Here is a 25876-nt window from a genome sequence, read left to right on the forward strand (position 1 = left end):
AATAAATAAATAAATAAATAGAGGGGGGAGGGAGAGGGAGAGAAAGAAAGAAAGAAAGAAAGAAAGAAAGAAAGAAAGAAAGAAAGAAAGAATTGAGGTGCAAGGAGTTTGAACAACTTGTGGCAGGTAGTATTATCACTCATTCTACAATATGAGCTCTGGCTGGAGATATTAGGTTGGTGAGATAAAGGGCCAGATGCCAGCAAGCCTGGGGATGGTGGGGCTGGGCAAAGCAGTCTGGGAGGCGGACGTCCTGATTCCCTATGCCAGATCCCAGGGACCTGGTACCAGTGCCCTCTCTAGACTTCTGCTTTTACCGCTCTGCTTTATTCTATGTCTCTGGGAGTGTCTGCTTGTCTGCCTTCCTTCATTCCTTCTGCTTTTCATTTCATTTTTCCCCAAGGTGGTCTCCAGTTTGTCCCTGTCTGCCTCAGCCTCTCAAGTAGCTTGATCACAGGCGTGTACCACTGCATCTGCTTTTGAGGTGATGATGGAGGAAAGCCAAAAAAAGCAAACTTTTAGATCTTCATTTTTCTGGTTAAAAATAATAACTTAGATCTGTTTATGGTTCCAAAGTATTAGTGCGAGGCAGATATTTCTTCACTTTTATACTCTTTTGTCCATATTTTTAATGAGCATCCAGAATATTTTACCAGGGAATTAATATATCACTAAATTTGCTTGTGAATAAGAGTTAAAGTATTTTTTCGTTTGGTCAGGTGTGGTGGCAGGAGGATCACGGGTTTGAGGCTAGTCTGAGCCTCAAAGACTGTTCATCTCAAAATAAAAATAAAAACAAGAGCCAGGCATGGTGGTACACACTTGTAATTCCAGCATTCGGGAGGCTGAGACAGGAGGATCGCGGTTTGCAGACAGCCTCAGCTACTTAGTGAGGCCCTTTGCAACTCAGAGAGATCCTGTTTCAACATGAAGAATAAAAAATAGGGCTGGGGGTGTAGCTGAGAGGTAGAATGCCCCCGGGTTCTATCCCCAGTACTGCATGCATGCATACATACATACATACATACATACATACATACACACACTCAAGGACTGGGGATGGAGGTTAGTAATAGAGCACTTGCCTAACATGTGTTAAGCCCTGGATTCAATCGTCAGTGATGCAGTAAAATAAAATCTTGTTGTTGTCTCAATTTTAAAATTTGCATAAAGCCGGGCGTGGTGGCTCACGCTTGTAATCCCCACGCTTGGGAGGCTGAGACAGGAGGATTGCGCAGGTTCGAAGCCAGCCTCAGCTACTTAGTGAGGCTCTCAGCAACTTAGTGGGACCCTGTTTCCAAATAAAATATAAAATAGGTCTGGGAGTATAGCCCGGAGGTAGAAAGCCTCTGGGTTCCACCCCCAGTACCACCAAAAAAAAATTAAAAAAAATTAAAAAAAATAAAATTTGCATACAGGTTATTATTTCCCATTTCATGTTTGAAGCAAGATACAGCTAATGGTTGCTATTTGGAAATTTTAGGATTACACCGGAATTATCTGTGGATATTGAGAATTTTAGAATGTATATTCCTATCATGTGTACTTGTTAGTACCTTATCCCATACTCTACCACTAAGCTAGAGTCCCCAGTTTCCTTGATATATATATATATATATTTTTTTTTTTTTTTCCTTGTGGTGCTGTGTTTGGAACCCAGGGGCATTTCACCTCCGAGCTACATCCCCAGCCCATTTTTTTTTAAACAGGATCTTACTAAATTGTGAAGGGCCTCACTAAGTAGCTGAGGCTGGCTGCGAACCTGCAACCCTCCTGTCTCAGCCTCCCAAGGACTGGGATTACAAACATGTGTCACCATGCCCAGCTCTCTCTCCCCTTGATATCTTTCTTTCTTTTTTTTTTTTTTTTTTTGTGGTACTGGGGACAAAACACAGGGGCATTCTACCTCCAAGCTATATTTCAACATTATTATTATTATTATTATTATTATTATTATTATTATTATTTGGTGGTACTGGGGATGGAACACAGGGGCATTCTACCTCCAAGCTATATTTCAACATTATTATTATTATTATTATTATTATTATTATTATTATTATTATTATTATTATTGGTGGTACTGGGGTTCCTGGAAGCCCTTGTACCTCCAGGCTACACTCCCAGACCTATTTTATACTTTTTTATTTTTGGAAACAGGGTCTCTTAAGCCGGCATGGCTGGCTTCGAACCTGCATGATCCTCCTGTCTCCGCCTCCCAAGTGCGGGGATTACAAGCGTGCGCCACCACGCCAGGCTCAACCTTTTTATTCTTTATTTTGAAACAGGGTCTCACTAAGTTGCAGAGGGCCTCACTAAGTAGTTGAGGCTGGCTGCAAACCTCGATCCTCCTGTCTTAGCCTCCCAAGTACTGGGATTATAAGTGTGTGCCACCATGCCTGGCTCCTATTTTTTATTTTAAAACATGTTTTAGCTGGATGTCTTGTTCCTAAACAAGTGAGACCCTGTTTCAAAATAAAGAATAGAAAATAGGACTGGGAAGCTAGGTGTGGTGGCATACTCTAGTAATCCCAATACAGAATAAAAAATACAGCAGGGCATGGTGGCACATGCTTGTAATCCCAGCATTTGGGAGGCTGAGACAGGAGGATCCGGGTTCAAGGCCAGCCTCAGTTACTACTTAGGCCCTTTGCAACTCAGTGAGACCCTGTTTCAAAATAAAGAATGAAAAATAGGGTTGGGGGTGTAGCTCAGAGGTAGAATGCTCCTGGGTTCCATCCCCAGTACCAAAAAAAAAGAATACAAAATAGGACTAGGGGTGTAGCTTGGAAGTAGAATGCCCCTGGTTTCAATCCCCAGCAACACACACACACACACACACCTTCATGATGTCTTTTGATATTCACTGAGTGATAAATCTCTTGGATGAATTAATAATATATATCTGTCATTAAGTTGCTGAAGGTCTTTCTAAGTTGCTGAGGCTGTCCTCAAATTTCTAATTATCCTAACTCTGCCTCCTAAGTACACATTGGTACAAAACATTATTTTTTTATTTTTATTTTTTGGTGGTACTGGAAATGGAACCCAGGGGCCTTCTACCTCCAGGCTTTACTCAGACCTATTTTATATTTTATTTGGAAACAGGGTCTCTTAAACCCACTGAGGCTGGCTTCGAACCTGCTTGATCCTCCTGTCTCTGCCTCCCAATTGAGGGGATTACAAGAGTGCGCCACCATGCCCGGCTTTGGTACAAAACTAATAAAACTTATTTTACTCATTGAGTAAAGCAAACAAAATTTTGACATGCCATTAACACATTGATCAAATATATCTAGAATACTTCAAAGCTTGAATTATTAGAAAAACTGCTGATTTAACTGGTTTCCTTAAACAAAAAATAATTTTTGAAGAATTTTTAATTAAGTTTGGGTTCTCCTGTCATTGATTTTTTTGTTTCCATCCTGCAATATTTATTTTTCTTAGTTGAGACAAGTATTGTTGCAGCTGAATTAACTTTAATAAATTTTCTGGTGTTTTTAGCTTAAATATGAGTATAATGTATATATTTACTTTTTGTGGTAAAATACAATACAGGAAAGTACATCAAAGAGATATCCAGCTGAGCATGGTGACACATACCTATAAATCTTAGTATTTGGGAGGCTGAGACAGGAAGATCACATGTTCAAAGCCAGCTATTTATTTAGGCCCTCTGTAACTTAGTAAGACCCTGTTTCAAACAAAACAAAACAGTAGGGCTGGGGGTGTAGCTCAGAGGTAGAATCTGCCCCCCCCTACAAAAGCCCTTTTCTACTTGTTAAACTCCTTTATTTCCTCTAGGAGTAACTTAATCTGATTTTTATAGTTTCTATTTTCTTACCTTTTTGTGTTTGTGGTACTGGGGATGGAACCCAGGGGCATTCTACCTCTGAGCTACACTTCCAGCCCTATTTTTATTCTTTTTTTGAAACAGGGTTTCACTGAGTTGCAAAGGGCCTCACTAAGTAGCTTAAGGCTGCCCTCGAACCTTGATCCTCCTGTCTCAGCCTCACAGATGCTGGAATTACCAGTGTGGGCTACCATGCCCGGCTTCATAGTTTTCTTTATAGTTTTATTACCTAAGTAGCAAAATAGCATAGTTTAATTTTGTCCATTTTTAAACTTTTTGGTGGTGCATATCCTTTAATCCCAGTATTTGGGAGAATCATTCAAGGATAGCCTCAGCAATTTAGCAAAGCCTGTAGCAACTTAGCGAAACCGTATTTCTTTTTCTTTTTGGCGGTATTGGGGATTTAACCCAGGGGCCTTCTACCCTAAGCTATACCCCAGCCCTATTTTTTTATTCCTTATTTTGGCCCTGTTTTTTTATTCTTTATTTTGAAACAGGGTCTCATTAAGTTGTAGAGGGCCTCACTAAGTAGCCGAGGCTGCATAAGTGTGCACCACCACATTCACCTAGAGACCCTGTTTCAAAAAAAACTATATAACAGGACTAGAGGTATAGTTCAGAAGTAGAATGCTCCTGGGTTTAACTCCCAGTACACCCACACACATAAAACTTAATATTATAAGTAAAATCAAAAAATGAATTCTCTAAATGTATGACTAATGCTTTAGTACTCTATTCATTTTAACCGTAAGAAAAAGGTCAAGGCAGACTGAAATAATGGAGTATGGATCTATATTCTTCAGTTAAACTGTTCCATGGGTCACCTGTCACATGTTAGGTCCCTATTGCTGCCTTCAACCATATTTTCTACCAAGTAGGGCACTGTTGTAGGTACCTAATGACAGTCATGGTAGTGGTGAAAAGTTTAACACTTGGCTGTGTGTGGCATAGGGATTGAACCCAGGAGCCTCTGAGCTATACACCCAGTCCTACTTTATTTTTGGTTTTGAAACACTGAGTCTCACAGAGTTGCAGAGGGCCTCACTAAGTAGCTGAGGCTGGCTGCGATCCTCCTGTCTCAGCCTCCCAAGTACTAGGATTACAAGCATGTACCACCACACCCAGCTTGAAACAGATTTCTTAATGTCCTATATGCTATAAATTATATAGTGATAGGATTGACAGTTGCTTTCACAAAGATTCCTATAAATATGAATGCTATTGTATACATATATACATATATAAATACTTTTGTGACTACAAGAAACACTTCAGTCATCTCAAACATTGCCTTTTTTTTTTTTTTTTTTTTTTTGGTGGTACTGGTACCTATTTTATATTTTATTCGGAAACAGGGTCTCTTAAGCCAGAGAGGCTGGCTTCAAACCTTGGCTTTTTTTTTTTTTTTTTTTGGTGGTACTGGGGTTCCTGGAAGCCCTTCTACCTCCAGGCTATTTTTATTTGGAGACAGGGTCTCTTAAGCCAGCGCAGCTGGCTTTGAACCTGTGCGATCCTCCTGTCTCTGCCTCACAAGTGTGGGGATTATAAGCGTGGGCCACTATACCCGGCTCCAAACATTGGCTTTTAAAAAATACTTTTAGAGCCGGGCATGGTAGCGCACACTTGTAATCTCCGGGCTTGGGAGGTGGAGACAGGAGGATTGCACAGGTTCGAAGCCAGCCTCACCTACTTAGTGAGGCTCTCAGCAACTTAGTGACACCCTGTTTCCAAATAAAGTATAAAAAAATAGGTTTGGGAGTATAGCCCGGAGATAGAAAAGCCCCTGGGTTCCACCCCCAATACCACCAAAAAATAAAAAATAAAACCTTTTGTTGGTGCACTGTAGTCTCACATCATAATGCATTTTATATATTCATAGTGATAATGACTTATATGCATGCAGCACTTAGTGGGCTCTCCTAGCTCCCTCTCCACTCCTCTAAAAATTGGATCTTATAGAAATAATAAAACAACTTTCTTTTTCAGGTGAAACTTCCCCCAATGATGGAAATCATAACTGCTGAACAGCTGATGGAATATTTAGGTTGGTGTTAAAAAGTGAATAATTTATGTCTCAAAAAGTTTTCAAAGCTGAAGTATATACAATGTCACCCTTGTGAAGTGTATTATATAACCTGTTTTAAAATTATGGTTTTGAATCTGTTAATTTTTTAAAAAATCTGCCAGTATGCTCCTGTTCTTAGATGTCTTCTAACCAGTATTAAAATTATGTAACATAAATAAGGAAACAAGTAATAGCCAGATAAAAAGATGCATGTTTTGTTTGTTTGGGTTTTTTTTTGGTACTGGGATTTAACTGAAGGGCTCTACCCTCTAGCCCTATTATAATTTATTTTTTGGTACTAAGGATTGAATCCAAAGGCATTCCATCTCTGAACTATAACCCAGTCCTATTTTCTATTCTTTATTTTGAAAGTCTCACTAAATTGTGGAGAGTCTTACTAAGTAGCTGAGGCTGGCTATAAGCCTGTGATCCTCTTCTCTCTGGCTCTCTGGTACTGGGATTACAAGTATGCACCACCATGTCTGGTAGGGAGACCCTGTTTCAAAATAAAAATTTTAAGCTGGGCATGGTGTACAACTGTAATTCCAGTACTTGGGAGGCTCAGATAGGAGGATCACAGGTTAAAGGATAGCTCTAGCAGTTCAGGAGAGCCTCAGCAACCTAGACCCCATTACAAAAAGAAAAACAAAAAGATTCAGACAAAAAACCAAACTACAAAACAAAAAAGTAAAATGGTAGCCAAGCATGGTGGTGCACGCTTGTAATCCCAGCATTCGGGAGGCTGAGACAGGAGGATCGTAGTTCACCGACAGTCTCAGCTACTTAGTGCTGTCCTTCACAACTCAGACCCTGTTTCAAAGTAAAGAATAAAAAATAGGGCTGGGGGTGTCATTCAGAGGTAGAAAGCCCCTGGATTCCAACCCTAGTACTGAAAAAAAAAAAAAAAAAAAAAAAAAACTTTAGTGGTAAAGTACTTGTCTAACTTGCATGAGACCTTGAGTTTGAGCCCTAGCAACACACAGACACACCCAGTGGAAATCAATTAAAAAACAAAATAAAGCTAGCGGGTGTGATGTTGCATGCTTTTAATCCTAGCATTTGGGAGGCTGAGATAGGAAGATGGCAGTTCATGAACAGCCTAAACTACTTAGTGAGATCCTCTGCAATTCAATGAGATCCTGTTTCAAAATAAAGAGTAAGCCGGGCGTGATGGCACATGCTTGTAATCCCAGCATTCAGGAGGCTGAGACCCAAGGACCATGGTTCGTGGACAGCCTCAGCTACTTAGTGAGGCCCTCCACAACTTAGTGAGACCCTATTTCAAAATAAAGAATAAAATATAGGGCAGGGGGTGTAGCTCAGAGGTTGAATGCCCCTGGGTTTTATCCCCAGACCCGCAAAAAAAAAAATAAAATAAAATAAAATAAAAAATCGGGCTGGGGGTATAGCTCAGAGGTAGAATGCCCCTGGATTCCATCCCCAGCACCACATCAATCAATCAATCAATCAATCAGCCAGCCAGCCAGCCAACCACCCAGACTTGGTGGTACATGATTGTAATCCCAGTACTTGGGAGACTGAGAAAGGAGGATCCAGGTTTGTAGCCCGCCTCTGTTACTTAGGCCCTCCAAAACTTAGACCCTGTTTCAAGATAAAGAATAAAAAAATCAGGATGGGGGTGTAGCTGGGAAGTAGAATGCCCCTGTGTTCAATCCCCAGCACCACAAAAAAACATGAATGGATGAATGAATGAATGAATAATGCTGAGTGTGGTGGAGCATACTGGTAGTATCAGTACTTAGGAGACTGAGACAGGAGGATCACAGGTTTGTGGCCAGCTGTAGCTACTTAGTGAGGCCCTTTGCAACTTAATGAGACCCTGTTTCCAAATAAAGAATAAAAAATAGGGCTGGGGTTGTAGGTCAGAGGTAGAATGCCCCTGGATTCCATCCCCAGTGCTGTTAAAAAATAAATAAAATTTAAAAGTACCAAAATAAGTCAGGTGTGGTGGCACATGCTTGTAATACCAGCATTAAGAAGGCTGAGACAGGAAGATCATAATTCACAGACAGACTCAGGTATTTAGGCCCTTTGCAACTCAGTGAGACCTTGTTCAAAATAAAGAATAAAAGTAGGGCTGGGCACGTATAGCTTGGAGGTAGAATGCCCCTTGGCTCCACCCCCAGTAACACAAAGAAAAAATAAAAAATAGGGCTGGGGGTGTAGGTCCAAGGCAGAATGTTCCTGGGTTCAGTCCCCAGTAATAATACACACACGATAATTATAAAAATATCAGCTGGTGTGGTGATACATCTGTTATTTCAGTACTTGGAAGGTTTATGTAGGTTCAAAGCCTGCCTCAACAACTTAGCAAGGCTCTCAACAACTTAGGGAGACCCTGTTTCCAAATAAAACATAAATAATCCAGGCATGGTGTTACATGCCTGTAATCCTAGGACTTGGGAAGCTGAGACAGGAGGTTGCAGGTTCAGGGACAACTCAGCAATGTAGCAGAACTCAGAGCAACCTAACAAGACCTGGTTTCAAAAACAAAAACTAAGGCTGAGACAGGAGCATCATGGTTCGCAGACAGCCTCAGCTACTACTTAGTGAGGCCCTTTGCAACTCACTGAGACCCTGTTTCAAAATAAAGAATAAAAACTAGGGCTGGGAGTATAGCTCAGAGGTAGAATGCCTCTGGCATCCACCCCCAGTACTGCAAAAAAAAAAAAATAATAATAATAATAATAAATAAATAAAAAATAAAAAAGGGCTGGGGGTATAACTTGGAGGTAGGATGCCCTGGATTCAATCCCTAGTACCACAAGAAATAAAAATAAATAATCCAGGCATGGTGGCATTTGCCTGTAATCCCAGGTTTTGGGAGACTGAAACAAGATTACAGGTTCAAAGCCAGCCTCAGCAATTTAGCAAGGCCCTTAGCAACTTGGTGAGACCCCATTTCAAAATGAAAAATAAAATACGACTGGAGTGTAGCTCAGAGGTAGAATTGCCTCTGAGTCCAATCCCCAGTACCATAAAGAAACTAACAAATCCCCAGTACCATAAACAAACAAGCAAGCAAATAGAGTTGAGGGTGTATCTCAGAGGTAGATGTTGCCTGCATTCACCTCAGCACCATGCACACACATTAAAAAGCTTCGTTTTTTAAAATGAAAAAACAAAATTGAATTTTCAGAGTTGCAAATATTTAGAACACTGAATGTTTGAAACAAGGTCTTTACTAAAACTTGTTTGGTGAGGGTCATTGTTAGTGAGATAACACCGTTTTTGGTGAGGTAATTGGGAAAATAGTTATATTGATAGCATTGAAAGTTGATTTAACCTTTAGGACCTTTTAGTAATGTAGAAAGATGCTCAAATAAGCTAGACGTGGCCAGGCGTAGTGGCGCACTCTTATAATCCCAGCATAAATAAAGAATAAAAAATAGGGCTGGGGGTGTAGCTCGGAGGTAGAATGCTCCTGGGATCCATCCCCAGTACCGCAAATAAATAAGTAAATATATATATATATATATATATGAGTAAATAAATAAATAATAAGCTAAACATGGTGGCGCTCGCTTGTAATCCCAGTACTTGGGAGGCTGAGACAGGAGGATCAAGGGTTAGTAGACAGCCTCAGCTACTTAGTGAGGCCTCTGCAAGCTAGATCTTGTTTCAAAAATAATAATAAAAAAAAAAATAAGGCTGGGTGTATCTCTGAGGTAGAATGCCCCTGGGCTCCATCCCCAGTACTGCAAACAAACAAAAAAACAAAAAAAGATGCTCAAACATATTGTAAAAATTGAAGATAAAAGAAAATTTAAAAGCACCTAATAAGTACATTGAAAAAATATCTGAGGATAGCAGATAGTTACTGATTGTCTCTGTCCCATTTTTCCAATGTTTAAAATTTTATAATTAAAATATTAATTTTACAAACAGAATGAAAGTTACATTTACAAAAGCAATTTAACAATTTCTTTTTACAGGAGATTACATGCTTGATGCAAAGCCAAAAGAAATTTCAGAAATTCAACGTTTAAATTATGAACAGGTAATAAACATTTTTATTATATTAAATCAGAAATTTGTTATGAATCTATATGCATTTCTCTCTCTCTCCCTTTTTTTTTTTTTTTTTTTTTTTGGCGGGTCTGGGGATGGAACCCAAGGGCATTCGACCTCCGAGCTACCCCCAGCCCTATTTTTAATTCTTTAGTTTGAAACAGGGTCTCACTAAGTTGCTGAGGGCCTCACTTAAGTAGCTGAAGCTGTCCGCCAACTGGAATCCTCTGGACTTAGCCTCCTGAATGTTTAGGATTACAAGCATGCGCCACCATGCCCGGCTATGCATTTTTCTTTATGCAAACTTTTTCTATAAAGGACTAATAGTAAATATTTTGGATTTTTACATATGGCTGGTTGCTGCTGCTGCTGCTGCTGCTGCTGCTGCTGCTGCTGCTCCTCCTCCTCCTCCTCCTCCTCCGCCTCCTCCTCCTCCTCCTCCTCCTCCTCCTCCTTCTTCTTCTTCTTCTTCTTCTTCTTCTTCTTCTTCTTTTTGTGGTACTGGGGTTTGAATCCAGAGGCATTCTACCTCCAAGCTACACTCCCAGCCCTATTTTTTTATTCTTTAGTTGTGAAACAAAGTCTCATTGAGTTACAAAGGGCATTATTAAGTAGCTGAGGCAAGCTGCAAAGGGTCTCACTAAGTTTAGGAGGGCCACCATGCCTGGCTCCTTTATTTTTATAATAACCCTTTAAGTATATAAGAACTGAACTAGGCATGGTGGCGCATGCTTGTAATCCCAGGTGCAGCTCTGTACCCCCAGTACCCCCACACACATACACACAAAGTTAAAAAAATGTCTGGTATGTCATTAGGACACATTTTGCTATTTCATAGTTTCACTATGTCCATATTTCTTGGCATGTTCTTTAGAGATCCTGTTCTGTGATACAGGAGGGATCACTAGGTTCAAAATAATGGAACTGGAAGAAAGCAGGCAGAACTTTCATTTCCTCGCTATTCTTGTGTTTTTTTTTTCCTGCGGCAAGCGGGATTGACCCCAGGGGCATTCTACCTCGGAGCTATACCTCCAGCCCTAGTGTTTGTTTGTTTGTTTATTTATTTATTTATATTTTTATTTTTTTTGGTTGTACTGGTTTCCTGGAAACCCTTCTACCTCTAGGATACACTCCCAGACCTATTTTTTATTTGGAAACAGGGTCTCTTAAGCCAGCACAGCTGGCTTCAAACCTGCGCGATCCTCCTGTCTGCACCTCCCAAGCGCAGGGATTACAAGCGTGTGCCACCATGCCCGGCCTTATTTTTTTATTTTGAAATAGAGTTTCACCAAGTTGCAGAGGGCCTCACTAAGTAGCTGAGACTGGCCATGAACCTGCGATCCTCCTGCCTCATTCTCCCAGGTACTGGGATTACAAGCACGGGCCACACCACACCTGCTTCTTTACTATTCTTTACTTGGCAATAGAAGGAGGGGGAAAAATAGCTTCTTATAGTGGGAAGAAGTATCAGCCAGGGAAGAAATAAACATTGCTGGAACCTTTAACTTCATTTTCAGGCGAACATTTTTGTGTGTATGATACTGGGGATTGAACTCAGGGGCATTCTACCTCTGAGTTAGCCCCCTCCTCTAGTTCTAATTTATTTTGAAATAGGGTCTCACTGAGTTGCTGAGGCTGACTGCAAACCTTTCAAACCCTCAATCCTCCTGTCTCAGCCTTCCAAGTGCTGGGCTTCCTGGTGTGTGCCACCACACCCCTCTCCTGAGAAAAGCTTATCTGACAAGTTTGCAAATGATGTCAGCATTTTGCTTGCTTGCTTCAAGTCCATCTTGCAGTCACAGGATACAATTCCATTTTGATGATTAAGACTCTTGAGGAATGGTTGGAAATGAAGTTTTGTTTTATAGTGAGACAAATAATATCTAACAACTGCTTACATTTCTTATGTCAGGTGAAAAGCACCCTTCACTTAAAATAAGCACAGTACTTATGAGATTATTATTATACTACTATTAGTTTTGAGAATAGAATGTACCAAGCTGCCTTTTGTGGTGGCGGACGCTTGTAATCCCAGCACTTGGGAGGCTGAGACTGGAGGATCCAGGTTTGTAGACAGCCTCAGCAACCTCTTGAGGCTTTCTGCAACTTAGTGACACCCTGTTTTAAAAATAAAAAATAAAATAGGGTGAGGGCATTGTGGTGCACGCTTATAATTCCTGTATTTGGGAGGCTGAGATAGGAGGATCTCAGGTTTGGGGACAGCCTCAGCAAGTAATGAGACTCTCATTAACCTAGGGAGACCCCGTTTCCAAATAAGAAATAAAATGAGGCTGGGGGGTTAGCTCAAAGGTAAAATGCCTCTGAACTCAATCCCCAGTAAAACACACACACACACACACACACACACACACACACACACACACGCTCTCGCTCTTGCTCTTTCTCTCAGGCTGAGAGTGTAGATGTAGATTGAAAGTAGAATGTCTCTGAATCAATCTTCAGTATCACACGCACACACACACACACACAAAGAATATACCAAGATGATACAGCTGAGTCTGAGCTAATGTTTAATGTTCCACAAGTGAGAGGTAATGATGTTCTTTTATATAAGATACAGTTCAAACCTAAATTTTATTATTTATTTATTTATTTATTTATTTATTTATTTATTTATTTTGTGGTACTGGGGATGAAACCCAGGGGCATTCCACCTCTGAGCTCCATCCCCAGCCCTATTTTTTTACTCTTTATTTTGAAATAGAGTGTCACTGAGTTGCAAAGGCATTGCTAAGTATTAGCTAAGGCTGTCTGCAAACCATGATCCTCCTGTCTCACCCTCTTCAATGCTGGGATTACAAGCGGGCACCACCATGCCCAGCCTATTTATTTTTGCCATACTATCCAGGAACATTCTACCTCCAACCTATACCCCCAGCCCTATTTTATCCCTCCCTCCATCCCTTCTTCCTTCCTTTTTTCCTTCCTTCCTCCCTCCCTTCCTTCCTTCCTGGTACTGAGGATTGAATACAGGGGCATTCTACCTCCGAGCTACACCCCAGCCCTGTTTTTCATATTTTATTTTGAAAGTGTCTTAGTGATAGCCTCACTAAGTAGCTGAGGCTGGTAGAGAACCTGCGGTCTGATCCTCCTGTCTCAGCCTTCCAAGCACTGGGATTACAAGCATTCACCACCACACCCGGCTCACACCTGGCTTTTTTGTTGTTGTTTGCATTTTGATTTTTCTGAACTATGCTTCTCCCCCCCCTTTTTTGCAGAATATGAGTGATGCTATGGCAATTTTGCACAAATTGCAGACAGGCCTGGATGTCAATGTGAGGTTCACCGGTGTTCGAGTGTTTGAGTACACGCCAGAATGCATAGTATTTGATCTTCTTGATATTCCTTTGTATCATGGGTGGTTAGTAGATCCTCAGGTAAGTAGAAAAATTTAGATTATATAAATGTAAATATAGGACAATTATTAACTCTGCAAATTAATCTAAATTTATACCTTTTGATACTTATATTTTTGTGCTTTGACCTGGAATTAGGCCAACTGTGAGGTTAAGGGCACAGTCTTCTATACTACTAAGTCTGCCTAAGACTTCTTTTTTTGGGTGGGGTACCAGAGGTGGAACCCATGGGGTTTCCTACCTCTGGGCTACACTCCCAGACGTATTTTATACTTTATTTGGAAACAGGGTCTCACTAAGTTGCTGAGAGTTTCACTAAGTAACTGAGGCTGGCTTCAAACCTGTGCGATCCCCTGTCTCAGCCTCCCAATCATAAACATGATTGGGTATGTGGTTCAACTCAGCCTCCCTTTGTATCCAGGAGGATGATCTGACACCGTGTTGTTTCCTGGGGGCCCCATGAGTCACCTTGTTAGTATAAACTGTAGACGTGGTCCAAGGGACACACCATGAATAACAGAGTCATTACTGAGATTGGAGGTTATCTTAGGAACCTGGACAGAGGCTAGAATTCTCTTTGGGCAGCGCGCGCGCACGCGTGTGTGTGTGTGTGTGTGTGTGTGTGTGTGTGCGCGCGTGTGCGTGCGCGCATGCACGCACGCACGCACGTGCATGTTGTAGTCAACATTTTTTAGTACCACAAAAAATACCTAAATTCCTCCTTTTCTGTGTACCCCACCTACTTATTCCTTGTATTTGGCTATTTATTTTTATTTTGTTTTATTTATATTTTTTTGTGGGACTAATCCTAATGGCATTCCACATCCAAGCTACACCCTCAGCCCCATTTGTATTCTTTACTTTGAAAGAAAGTCTTACTAAGTTGCAGAGAGTCTCACTAAGTAGCTGAGGCTGTCTGCAAGCTGCAATCCTCCTGTCTCAGCCTCCCAAATACTGGGATTACAAGCGTGTGGCACCACATCTGGATGTGGTGCTCAGGATTGAACGCAGGATTTACCTCTGAGCTACACCCCCAGCCCTATTTTTAACTCTTTATTTTGAAACAGAGTCTCACTGAGTTGCAAAGGACCGCACTAATTAGCTGAGACTCTCTGCGAACTGCCATCCTCCTGTCTCAGCCTCCCAAATGCAGGGATTATAAACGTGCGGCACCATGTGCGGCCCCACCCCCAGCCCTATTTTATTTTTTATTTGGAAACAGGGTCTCACCAAGTTGCTAAGAACCTAAATTGCTGAGGCTGGCTTTTAACCTGCAGGTCTCCTGTCTCAGCCTCCTATGTACAGAGATTACAGGTGTATGCCACCATGGATGGCTCATGGCAATATTTTACTGCTTTGAAAAGAGATTTTCTCAATCACTCAGCATTTATCATAAGATTGCCCTATATTCCCATATCTCTAACTATACAATTCTGTGTGTGTGTGTGTGTGTGTGTGTGTGTGTGTGTGTGTGTTACTGCAAGTGGAACCCAGAGGCGTTCTACTTCCGGGCTATACTCCCAGACCTATTTATTTATTTATTTATTTATTTATTTATTTATTTATTTTTGGTGGTACTGGGGTTCCTGGAAGCCCTTCTACCTCTGGGCTATACTCCCAGACCCATTTATATATATATATATATTTGAAACAGGGTCTCTTACGCCAGCATGGCTGGCTTCGAACCTGCGCGATCCTCCTGTCTCCGCCTCCCAAGCGCGGGGATTACAAGCATGCATCACCACGCCCGGCGTCTATTTTTATATTTTATTTGGAAACAAGGTCTCACTTAGTTGCTGAAAGCCTCACTAAGTAGCTGAGGCAGGCTTTGAACCTGCACGATCCTCCTGTCTCAGCCTCCTAAGCGCCAGGATTACAAGTGTGCGCCACCACGCTCGACTTCTAACTGTACAATTCTAAATGTGAGGTGACCCTGGTTATTTTCTACTCTAGCACTCCAGATTTTCCTCTTGGCATGCATTTCAGTACTCTGGCATGAAAGCAGGTGACACATCGGAGGATGACTGAGGATAGTTTAAGGGGAACTCTTACAAAGGCATGGGTAAAGTCAACAGGATGAGCAAGGGACAGTGAGGCATCCTGGAGTTAGCAGCTGCCAGAAACTGTTGCCCCTCGTAGCTCTGGAGAGACCCAGGAAGCCCAACTGCTGAAGTAGAGCTGCAGCCAGGAGCTGGGCCTCGAGTGGAGGGGTCAGTGACAGCCACGCTGCCGGCCAGCTGGAGGGTCAAGACCATACTTCTCTGACTTCCTCCAGTGTTTCACCAGCCAGATCCATCTGATATCCATAGAGGTGGAGCTCTTGGGGACAGTGGAGAGTGGGTCTGGAGGGCAAAAGGAAGTCTCATATGTACCAAATTTTTGTATAGGCTGGAGTTCTCTGTTCCACTGATCTGTTTTATGTCTATCTCGATCCTGTTTTTTGTGGTAGTGGGGATGGAACTTAGGGGCATTCTACCTCCAAGCCAAACCCCAGTCCTATTTTTTTTATTCTTTTTATTTTTTTATTTTTTATTTTTTGGTGATACTGGGGGTAGAACCCAGGGGCTTTTCTACCTCCGGGCTATACTCCCAGACCTATTTTATATTTTATTTGGAAACAGAGTCTCACTAAGTTGCTGAGAGCCTCACTAAGTAGCTAAAGCTGTCTTCGAACCTGTGCGATCCTCCTGTCTCAGCCTACCAAGCACTGGGATTACAAGCATGTGCCATCATGCCCGGCTCTCTTTTTATTTTATTTTATTTTATTTATTTATTTATTTATTTATTTATTTATTTATTTATTTATTTATTTTTGCGGGTCTGGGGATGGAACCAAGGGGCATTCGACCTCCGAGCTACACCACTGTCCTATTTTTTATTCTTTATTTTTAAACCGGTTTTACTGAGTTACAGAGGGCCTCACTAAGTAGCTGAGGCTGGCCGCGAACCGCGATTCTCCTGTCTCAGCCTCCCAAGTGCTGCACATTTAGCTATTTTTATACTTTAAAAGAAAAGGAAGAAAAAAAATGTCATACCAACTGATAGCTCTCAAATTTGTTCTGTTTTCTGGTATGGATTTACTTTTTTAATTAAATATTTTATTTAGACATAATTGTAGAATCACATGGAGCTATAAAAAATAATGCAGAACAATGATTTGTACCTTTTATTCAGTTTCCTCGAAGGGAAATCTTGTAGTGTGTTATTTGCAGTTTTACTCTAGTAAAATATTAAATCCCAGCTGGGTGTGGTGGCGAACACTTGTAATCTCAGTACTTTGGAGGCTGGGATTGAAGCCCTCTGCAACTTAGTGAGACCCTGTTTCAAAATAAAGAATAAAGAGCTGGGCGTGGTGGCGCACAGCATTCGGGAGGCTGAGACCAGAGGATCTCAGTTCACAGACAGCCTCAGCTCCTTAGTGAGGCCCTCTGCAACTCAGTGAGACCCTGTTTCAAAATAAAGAATAAAAATTAGTGCTAGGGGTGTAGCTTGGAGGTCGAATGTCCCCAGTACTGCAAAATATATATATATATATATATATATATATATATATATATATATATATATATATTATATGTCACCATATATATATATGGTTAGGGGTGTATCTTAGAGGTAGAATGCCCCTGTGTTCAATCCCCAGTTCTAAAACAAAAATAAAAACAAAAACCATATATTTTCACACACACACATTAAATGCAGAAAATTGACATTAACAAAGTAAAATACATAAACATCCATCATCAAGAGAATCCCTTGTTTCCCTTTATAACCACACCTACTTTTCTGCCATCTCCATCTTCTTTATCCCTCCCAACCACTAGTTTGTTCTCCACTTCTATAATTTTGTTACTTCAAGAGTATTATATACACGCACATGCCTGTAATCCGAGTGCTTGGGAGACCGAAATAGGAGGATTGCAAATTTATTCCCAGCCTCTGGAATTTAGGGAAAACATGTTTCAAAATAACAATTTAAAAAGGACTGGAAAGTGTAGATCAGTGGTAGAGGGCTCCTAGATTCCACCCCCAGTACAGCAGAAAAAAAAAAAAAAACCATAGATAAAATCATACAGTATGTAATCTTTTATGATTGGCTTTTAAAAAATACTCATTAGCCACTTCTGGAGTGTCATCCAGGTTATCACATGTATTAAAACTTACTTTTTCTTAGCCGGGTGTGGTGGTGGATGCTTATAATCCCAGCGTTTGGGAGGCTGAGACCTGAGGATCATGGTTTGTGGACAGCCTCAGCTACTTAGGCCCTCTGCAACTTAGTGAGACCCTGTTTCTCAATAAAGAATAAAAAAAAAAAAAATAGGGCAGAGGGTGTGTAGTTTGGAGGTAGAATGTCCCTGGGTTTTATCTCCAGAACCGCAAACAAAACAAAGCAAAACACCTTTTTCCTAACTGTGTGTGTGTGTGTGTGTGTGTGTGTGTGTGTGTGTGTGTGTGTGTGTGTGTTTTACTGGGGGTAGAACCCAGGGCCTTTCTACCTCTGAGCTACACTCCCAGACCAATTTTTTTTTTTTTTGGTGGTACTGGGGGTGGAACCCAGAGGCTTTCTACCTCTAGGCTATACTCTCAGACCTACATATATAGATAGATAGATAGATATAGATATAGATATATAGATATTTTATTTGGCTGGGAGCCTCACTAAGTTGCTGAGGCAGGCTTTGAACCTGTGCAATCCTCCTGTCTCAGCCTCCCAAGCGCTGGGATTACAAGCATGCGCCACCACGCCTGGCTTTTCCTTACTATTATTGAATAGTAGCCCATTGTACATATGTGCCAAGTTTAACTATATACCTATTAAGATATCTGGTCTTTTTCCAGTACCTGGCTGTTATGAACTAAGCTGCTATAAGTATGGTGTACAAGTTTGTTTGTTTGTTTCTTTGGACTAAATGTCATTTTGTTTTTGCTGTTTTTTAAGAAATTACAAAACTATTTATCAGAGTGCCTGTACCAAAAGTTACAGTTCCCACCAAAAAGTTACAGTGTGAATGATCCCAATTCTTTGCATCCTTGTCAGCATTTGATGGTTGCTGTCTTTATTTTAAGCTATTCTGATAGTTATGTAGTGGTATTTCACTTTACTATTATTTATTTACCTATTTATTCATTGGAGTGGTGCTAGGAATTGAACCCAGGGGCATTCTACTTCCGAGCTGCACCCCACCCCTATTTTATTCTTTATTTTGAAACAGGGTCTCTCTAAGTTGCGGAAGCCTCACTAAGGAGCTGACTTCACTCTACTTTTAATTTGCTTGGTTCTTTTTCTTTCTTTCTTTTTTTTGCAGTACTGGGTTTGAACCCAGGGGCATTCTACCTTCAAGCTACACCCCTAGCCCTATATTTTATTCTACATTGTGAAACAGAGTCTTACTAAGTTGCTGAGGCTGGCAGTGGATCTGCAGTCCTCTTGTCTCAGCCTCTCAAATCCTGGGATTACAAGCGTGTGCCACTATTCCCGGCTTTAGCATATTGTTTTGTTGTTGTCGTTGTTTTGGCAGTACTGAGGATGAAACCCAGGGGATTCTACCTCTGAGCTACAGCCCCAACCCTATTTTTTATTCTTTATTTGAAACAGGGTCTCATTGAATTGCAAAGGGCCTAAGTAGCTGATGCTGTCCTTGAACCACAATCCTCCTGTCTCAGCCTCCTGAATGCTGGGATTATGAGCACACACCACCACACTCAGTTTAGCATATTGTTTTTAAGGCTGACCAATATATATATATTTTACTAAGTAGCTGAGGCTGTCCATGAACCGTGATCCTCCAGTCTCAGCCTCCCAAATGCTGGGATTACAGGTGTGTGCCACCACGCCCAGCTGAAGGCTAACCATATTGTAGCATATATCAGTACAGCATTCCTTTTTATTGGCAAATAATATTCCTTTCTTTGGATGTAGTATATTTTATTTATTTGTACATTACTTGATGGACATTTTTGTTTTTTGCTTTTTTGCTATTATGAATAATGCTGAATACATAATTGTGACATTAAAAATGAATAATGCTTCTATGAATATTTATTTACAAATTTTTACACAGATGTTTTCATTTCTCTTAGCTATATACCTAGGAGTAGAATTACTGGGTCATATTGTAACTATGTTCAACCCTTTAAGAAATGACCATAATACTTTCCAAAGTGCCTACCCCATTTTATATATCTACCAGCAGTATGTAAGGGTTCTGAGTTTTCCATGTCCTCACCAACACCTGCTAATTAGCTTTTTAGTATAGTTATCATAATAGGCATAGAGTCATACCTTTATTTACAGTTCTCTAATGGCTAATGATGTTGAGCATTTTTTCATGTTCTTATTGGCCACTTGTTTTCCTTCTTTGTAGAAATGTCTGTTCTGATGCTTTTCCTATTTTTTGGTTTTGTCTTGTTTTTTTGAATACTATGAATGGAACCCAGGATTATTCTATCTCCAAGCTACACCTGCAGCTCTATTTTTTATTCTATATTTTGAAACAGGGTCTCACTAAATAGCTGAGGCTGGCCAGGAACCTGGAATCCCCCTGTCTCAGCCTCCCAAGTACTAGGATTATAGGCATACATCATCATGCCTGGCCCCTTTTTCTTTTTCTTCCTTTTTTTCTTTCTCTCTCTCTGTCTCTTTCCCCTCCCTCCCTCCCTCTCTCCTTCCTTCCTCTTTCTTTCTTTCTTTCTTTCTTTCCTTCCTTCCTTCCTTCCTTCTTTCTTTCTTTCTTTCTTTCTTTCTTTCTTTCTTTTGTGGCACTGGGGTTCCTGGAAGCCCTTTTACCTCTGGGCTACGCTTCCAGACCTATTTTTTATATTTTTATTTGGAAACACAGTCTCTTAAGCCAGCACAGCTGGCTTCGAACCTGTGTGATCCTCCTGTCTCTGCCTCTCAAGCGCAGGGATTATAAGCGTGTGCCACCACACCTGCCCCCCTTTTTCTTTTTTTTCTTTCTTTTCTTTTCTTTTTTTTTTTTTTTTTGTGGTACTGGGGATGGAACCCAGGGCATTCTACTTCCAAGGTACACCTCGACCCATTTTTAATTCTTTTATTTTTGTGGCACTGGGGATTGAACCCAGATGCATTCTACCTCTGAGCTACATCTCAGCCCAATTTTATTTCGTATTTAGAAACAGGGTCTCACTAAGTTGTAGAGGGCCTTACTAACTTGTCAAGGCTGGCTTTGAACCTGCGATCCTCTTGTCTCAATCTCCCAAGTACTGGGATTATAAGCATGAGCCACTATGCCCGGCTTAATATTATTTATTTTGAAACAGGGTCTCACTGAGTTGCAAAAGGCCTCACTAAGTACCTAAGGTTGAGTGGGGCGTGGTGACGCACACTTGTAATCCCAGCATTTGGGAGGCTGAGACAGGAGGATCACAGTTCGCAGCTAGCCTCAGCCCTTTGCAACTCGGTTTCAAAATAAAGAATGAAAAATCAGGCTGGGGTGTAGCTCAGAGGTAGAATGCCCCTGGGTTCCATCCCCAGTACTGAAAAAAAAAAAGCAGTCTCTAAGACTGTCCGTGAACTGGAATTCTGGCTCCGTCTCCCAAATGCTGGGGTTATAAGCATGCGCCACCATTTGTAAGAGCTCTTGACACATTCTCAGTACAAGCCCTTATCAGGTACATAAATTGGAAATATTTTCTTCCATTTTGTGGGTTGTCTTTTCATTTTTTGCATGTTATCCTTGGAAGCACAAAAGTTTATAAATTTTTTTTCTTTATGCTTATATCCTAAGAAGGCTTTTCCTAACTGAAAGTCACCAAGATGTATTGATGTATTTCTTTCTTTTCTTTTCTTTCTTTTTTTTTTTTTTTTTTTTGTGGTTCTGGGGGTGGAACCCCAAGGGCTTTTCTACCTTCAGACTATACTCCCAGACCTATTTACTTTATTTGAAAATAGGGCCTCTAAGTTGCTCAGAGCCTCACTAAGTAGCTGAGGCTGTCTGCGAACCTTATCCTCCTGTCTCAGCCTCCCAAATGCTGGGATTACAAGTGTGCACCACCATGCCAGGCTTGAAAATTTTATAATTATTTCAAGAGATTCAGAAAAAATCATTTGACAAAATCTAAAAGTTTTGTAGTTTTAGTGCTTACATTTAGCATTTAGGAATATGATCCATTTTGAATTAACATTTGTATATATTGTGAAGAAGAGAGATAACTTTATTCTTTTGCATGTGAATAGATAGTTGTCCTAGTACTCTTTGTCCCAAAGATTGTTCTTAAGCCAGGCGTGGTGGCACTTGCCTGAAATCGCACTACTTGGGAGGTTGAGACAGGGGGATTGCAGGTTCACAGCCAGCCTCAGCTACTTAGTGAGGCTCTCTGCAATTTAGTGAGTCTCTGTTTCAAAATAAAGAATAGAAAATAGGGCTGAGGGTGTAGCTCAGAGGTAAATGCCCCTGGGTTCAATTCCCAGTAATACACACACACACAGCTAGCTGGGCATTGTGACACACACTTGTAATCCCAATACTTGGGAGGCTGAGACAGGAGGATTACAAATTCGTGGCCAGCCTCAGCTACTCAGCTACTTAGTGAGGTCCTGGGCAATTTAGTGGGACCCTGTTTCAAAAAAGATGGGGTATAGGTCAGAAGTAGAATGCCCCTGGATTCGACCCTCATTACAAATTAAATAAATAAATACTGCAAATGTTTGAATCTATGTTTGTTTGGGTTTTTTTTTGCAGTATTGGGGATGAGATCCAGGGGCATTCTGACTCCGAGCTACACCCCAATCCCTATTTTTTATTCTTTATTTTGAAACAGGGTCTCACTAAGTTCCAGAGGGCCTCACTAAGTAGCTGAGGCTGGTTTCAAACCTGCACGATCCTGTCTCAGCCTCCCAAGTACTGGGATTACAAGCTGTGCCACTACGCCCAGCCTGATTTGGAGTTTTGGAGTTGTTTCTAATCTTACCATGATTTCTGAGTAGTCATTTGTTTTCTAGATTGATGACATTGTAAAAGCTGTTGGCAGCTGCAGCTACAACCAGCTGGTGGAGAAGATCATCTCTTGTAAGCAATCAGACAACAGCGAGCTGGTTAGTGAAGGTGGGTGAATGCTCCTGCCACTTGACATTTTTATTCTTGGTAAAGTAACTTGTCTTAAAATTCATATTTTTCAAACGTCTTACCTAAGATTTCTAAAAAACACAAGTGATGCTACTTGTAGGAATTAAGCAATCATTGATAAAAGTGCCACTTGTAAAATCAGATCTAGATACTCATAAAACCCTTTGGGGTCATTTGCTAGCCTCTGTATGGTTAATTACCCTGAGGTTATTAATAATTACTGTTTTTTAAAAAGGATTATTATTTGAGAGGACTGAATGGATTTTGAATTGTATCCTTAGTACTTCAGTTGACAGAAACGAGTATTGTAGTGCTAACATATTCTATTTTAGTAGACCTCTGCCGTAATGTTTCAGTGCAATAAATATATTCAAGCCCTGTTCTGGAGTAGAGGCTGCCTCTGAACATCAGTAGGTAACTGAAATTACTAAATCCATCATCACAAAAGCAGTTTAATATTGTTTTCAGTTGCATTACAGTCAGTGATGGAGATTTGAAACCAGAACTAGCAGTTGGATATACCTTCCCACCACCACCTCATAAATACATACAAATACTGAGCTGCTGTTCTCCTTTCTTAAAGTGGAAACAAGCTGGGTGTGGGGGCACACGCTTGTAATCCCAGCATTTGGGAGGCTGAGACAGTAGGATCGAGATTCTCAGAGAGCCTCAACTCAGTGAGGCCCTTTGCAACTCAATGAGACCCTGTTTCAAAAATAAAGACTAAAAAATAGGGCTGGGGTATAGCTGGGAGGAAGAAATGCCCCTGGGTTCCATCCCCAGTACCGCAAAAAAAAAAAAAAAAAAAAAGTGTAAACAAAAGAGAAATCAGGAGAAGCAGGGGATGAGGTTTATCATTCTCTCTCAGAGTTAAAATTCTTTTGTGTGTGTGTGTGTGTGTGTGTGTGTGTGTGTGGTGCTGGGGTGGAATCCAGGGGCTTTTCTACCTCCAGGCTATACTCCTAGACCTTTTTTTTTTTTTCCTTGGTGGTACCCAGACCCATTTTATATTTTTTAATTTGGAAACAGGGTCTCTTAAGCCAGAGAGGCTGGCTTCAAACCTGTGCGATCCTCCTGTCTCTGCCTCCCAAGCGCGTGCGCCACCACGTCCTATTTTATACTTTATTTGGAAACAGAGTCTCACTAAGTTGCTGAAAGTTGCTGAGAGCCTCACTCAGTAGCTGAGGCTGGTTTCGAACCTGTGTGATCCTCCTGTCTCAGCCTCCCAAGCACTGGGATTACAAGCATGCATCACCACACCCAGCTTAGACTTAAAATTCTTTTACATGAGGTATAATAAAATTGATCATATATATATATATATATATATATATATATATATATATTTTTTTTTTTTTTTTTTTTTTTTTTTTGGTGGTACTGGGGTTCCTGGAAGCCCTTCTACTTCTGGCTACACTCCCAGACCTATTTTTATACTTTTTTATGTGGAAACAGGGTCTCTTAAGCCAGTGCGGCTGGCTTCGAACCTACGTGGATCCTCCTTTCTCTGCCTCCCAAGCGCGGCGATTACGAGCAGCGTGCGCCACCACGCCCAGCTAATTACCATATTTTAAAAAATTAGATTTAGCGACTGCAAGAATGTTTGAATATATAAAAAATAAGTACATGAATCCAGCATTGTTTTAACTAATCAGAATCCAACTAATTGTATTACTTAGTTATCCAGAAGTTTAACACATTTATGCAAAAGAGGCAAATAAAAAGAAAATACACAGCCAGGTGCAGTGACACACACCTGCAATGCCAGTACTTGGGAGGCTGAGAGAAGGATCCTGGAGGTAGAAGACTCCTCCTGTCAGCCTCCCAAATGCTAAAATTACAAGCGTGTGCCACCACACCCGGCTTGGAAGGAAATTTTAATTCAAGTTTATTCCAATCTGTTACTTGCAACAACTATAAACTCTTTCACTACAATTTAAGGCAGCAAAGTTTAAATGTTAGGAGAAAAAGAAATAAAAGCTATTATAAAAATATTTTCTCTCAGTGGGCAGTATTATGCTCACTGGAACTACGCATTCCTGTTCATGTTCTTATTACCATAGATGCGTTTCTTTATTTGGGGGGAGGAACTAAGGTTGAACTGAGAGGCATTCTACCTCCAAGATACATATTCCCAGCCCTATTTTATTTTTTATTTTGAAACAGTCTGAGTTGAAAAAAAAAAGAGAGAGAGAAGAAATAAAGGATTTTTTTTTTTTTTTTGCAGTACTAGGGATGGAACCCAGAGGCATTCTATCCATTCTATCCCAGAGCTACACCCTCAGCCCTATTTTTAATTTTTTTTATTTTTATTTATTTTTTTATTTTTGGTGGTTTTGGAGGCTTTGGTGGTTTTGGAGGCTTTCTACCTCCGTGCTATACTCCCAGACCTATTTTATACTTTATTTGGAAACAGTGTCCCACTAAGTCACAGAGAGCCTCGTTAAGTAGCTGAGGCTGGCCATGAACCTGCGATCCTCCTGTCTCAGCCGCCCAAGTACTGGGATTATAGGCATATGCCACCACGCCTGGCTAAGTTGGAATTTATAATAATCAGCTGCACTAAGTTTTTAAGCATTTTAATACCAATAATAATTCTCCTGGGCTCCAGTTTCACTTTGCCATAACTAGTTTAAAGTCTTTGGACAAGTCATTTATTCTCTGAGAGCCTGTTTCCTATTCTATAAAAAGAAACAGATGAGAAGGACCTTTCTACTGTTAAATTTTTAAATTTCACACTAACATGAAAGTAATGAATTATATCTCCACTTAATTTTTATATCTTTGAAGGGGGTTGTTAGGAAGAAGTGAGGAATGGAAAGGGCATTTTTTAGCTTAAGTTTTTTTTCTTTTTGGAAATAGGGGTTGAACCCAGGGTGATGCACTACAGAGCAAGCACTTCCCACTACGCTGTATCACAGCTCCTTTTTTTTTGCAGTCCTGGGGATGGAACCCAAGGACATGCTATATTTGAGCTATAGTCCCAGTCCTAGTTTTTATTCTTTATTTTGAAAAAGGGTCTCACTGAGTTATGGCGGGCTTCACTAAGTAGCTGAGGCTGTTTGTGAATCATGATCCTCCTGTCTCAGCCTCCCAAATGCTGGGATGACAAGTGTGCGCCACCACACCTGACTCGTTTTTTTTTTTTTTTAAATAGGTTCTTATTAAGTTGTGGAGGGCCTCACTAAGTTGCTGATGCTCTCAGGGAACCTGCGCTCCTCCTGTCTCAACTTCCCAAGTTATGAGGATTACAGGCATGTGCCACCATGCCCAACTGAAAACTCTTATTTCTAAATGTATAAACTTGAGAAGTTATAGGCATACTGTAGATTTCCTTTGATTGTAGCCTCCTTCATAATTTTTGTACTTTCCTTTTTACCTTAACTAAATTCTTGGAATTATGTGTTGTATCAGTAATTAGTACAACCACTTTGCAACTAATGCTGTGGCTTGACACCAAGAA

General features: G+C 40.7%; 1 protein-coding gene across 3 annotated transcripts in view; it reads left to right on the top strand.

Annotated features, from left to right (window-relative positions):
* The window catches only part of MINDY2 (MINDY lysine 48 deubiquitinase 2), a gene marked incomplete at both ends in the record, with an annotated part of 60611 nt that overhangs the window by 14000 nt on the left and 20735 nt on the right, over positions 1-25876 (top strand). For all 3 annotated transcript variants that reach the window (XM_080692317.1, XM_080692318.1, XM_080692319.1), the window contains 4 exons: positions 5840-5897; positions 9875-9939; positions 13190-13348; positions 22290-22392. In XM_080692317.1, coding sequence (XP_080548443.1) covers positions 5840-5897; positions 9875-9939; positions 13190-13348; positions 22290-22392 — 385 coding nt within the window. The remainder of the gene's footprint in view (positions 1-5839; positions 5898-9874; positions 9940-13189; positions 13349-22289; positions 22393-25876) is intronic.

The sequence above is a fragment of the Muscardinus avellanarius genome (genome assembly GCF_963383645.1).
Source record: "Muscardinus avellanarius genome assembly, chromosome: 3".
NCBI classification, from domain to species: Eukaryota; Metazoa; Chordata; class Mammalia; order Rodentia; family Gliridae; genus Muscardinus; species Muscardinus avellanarius.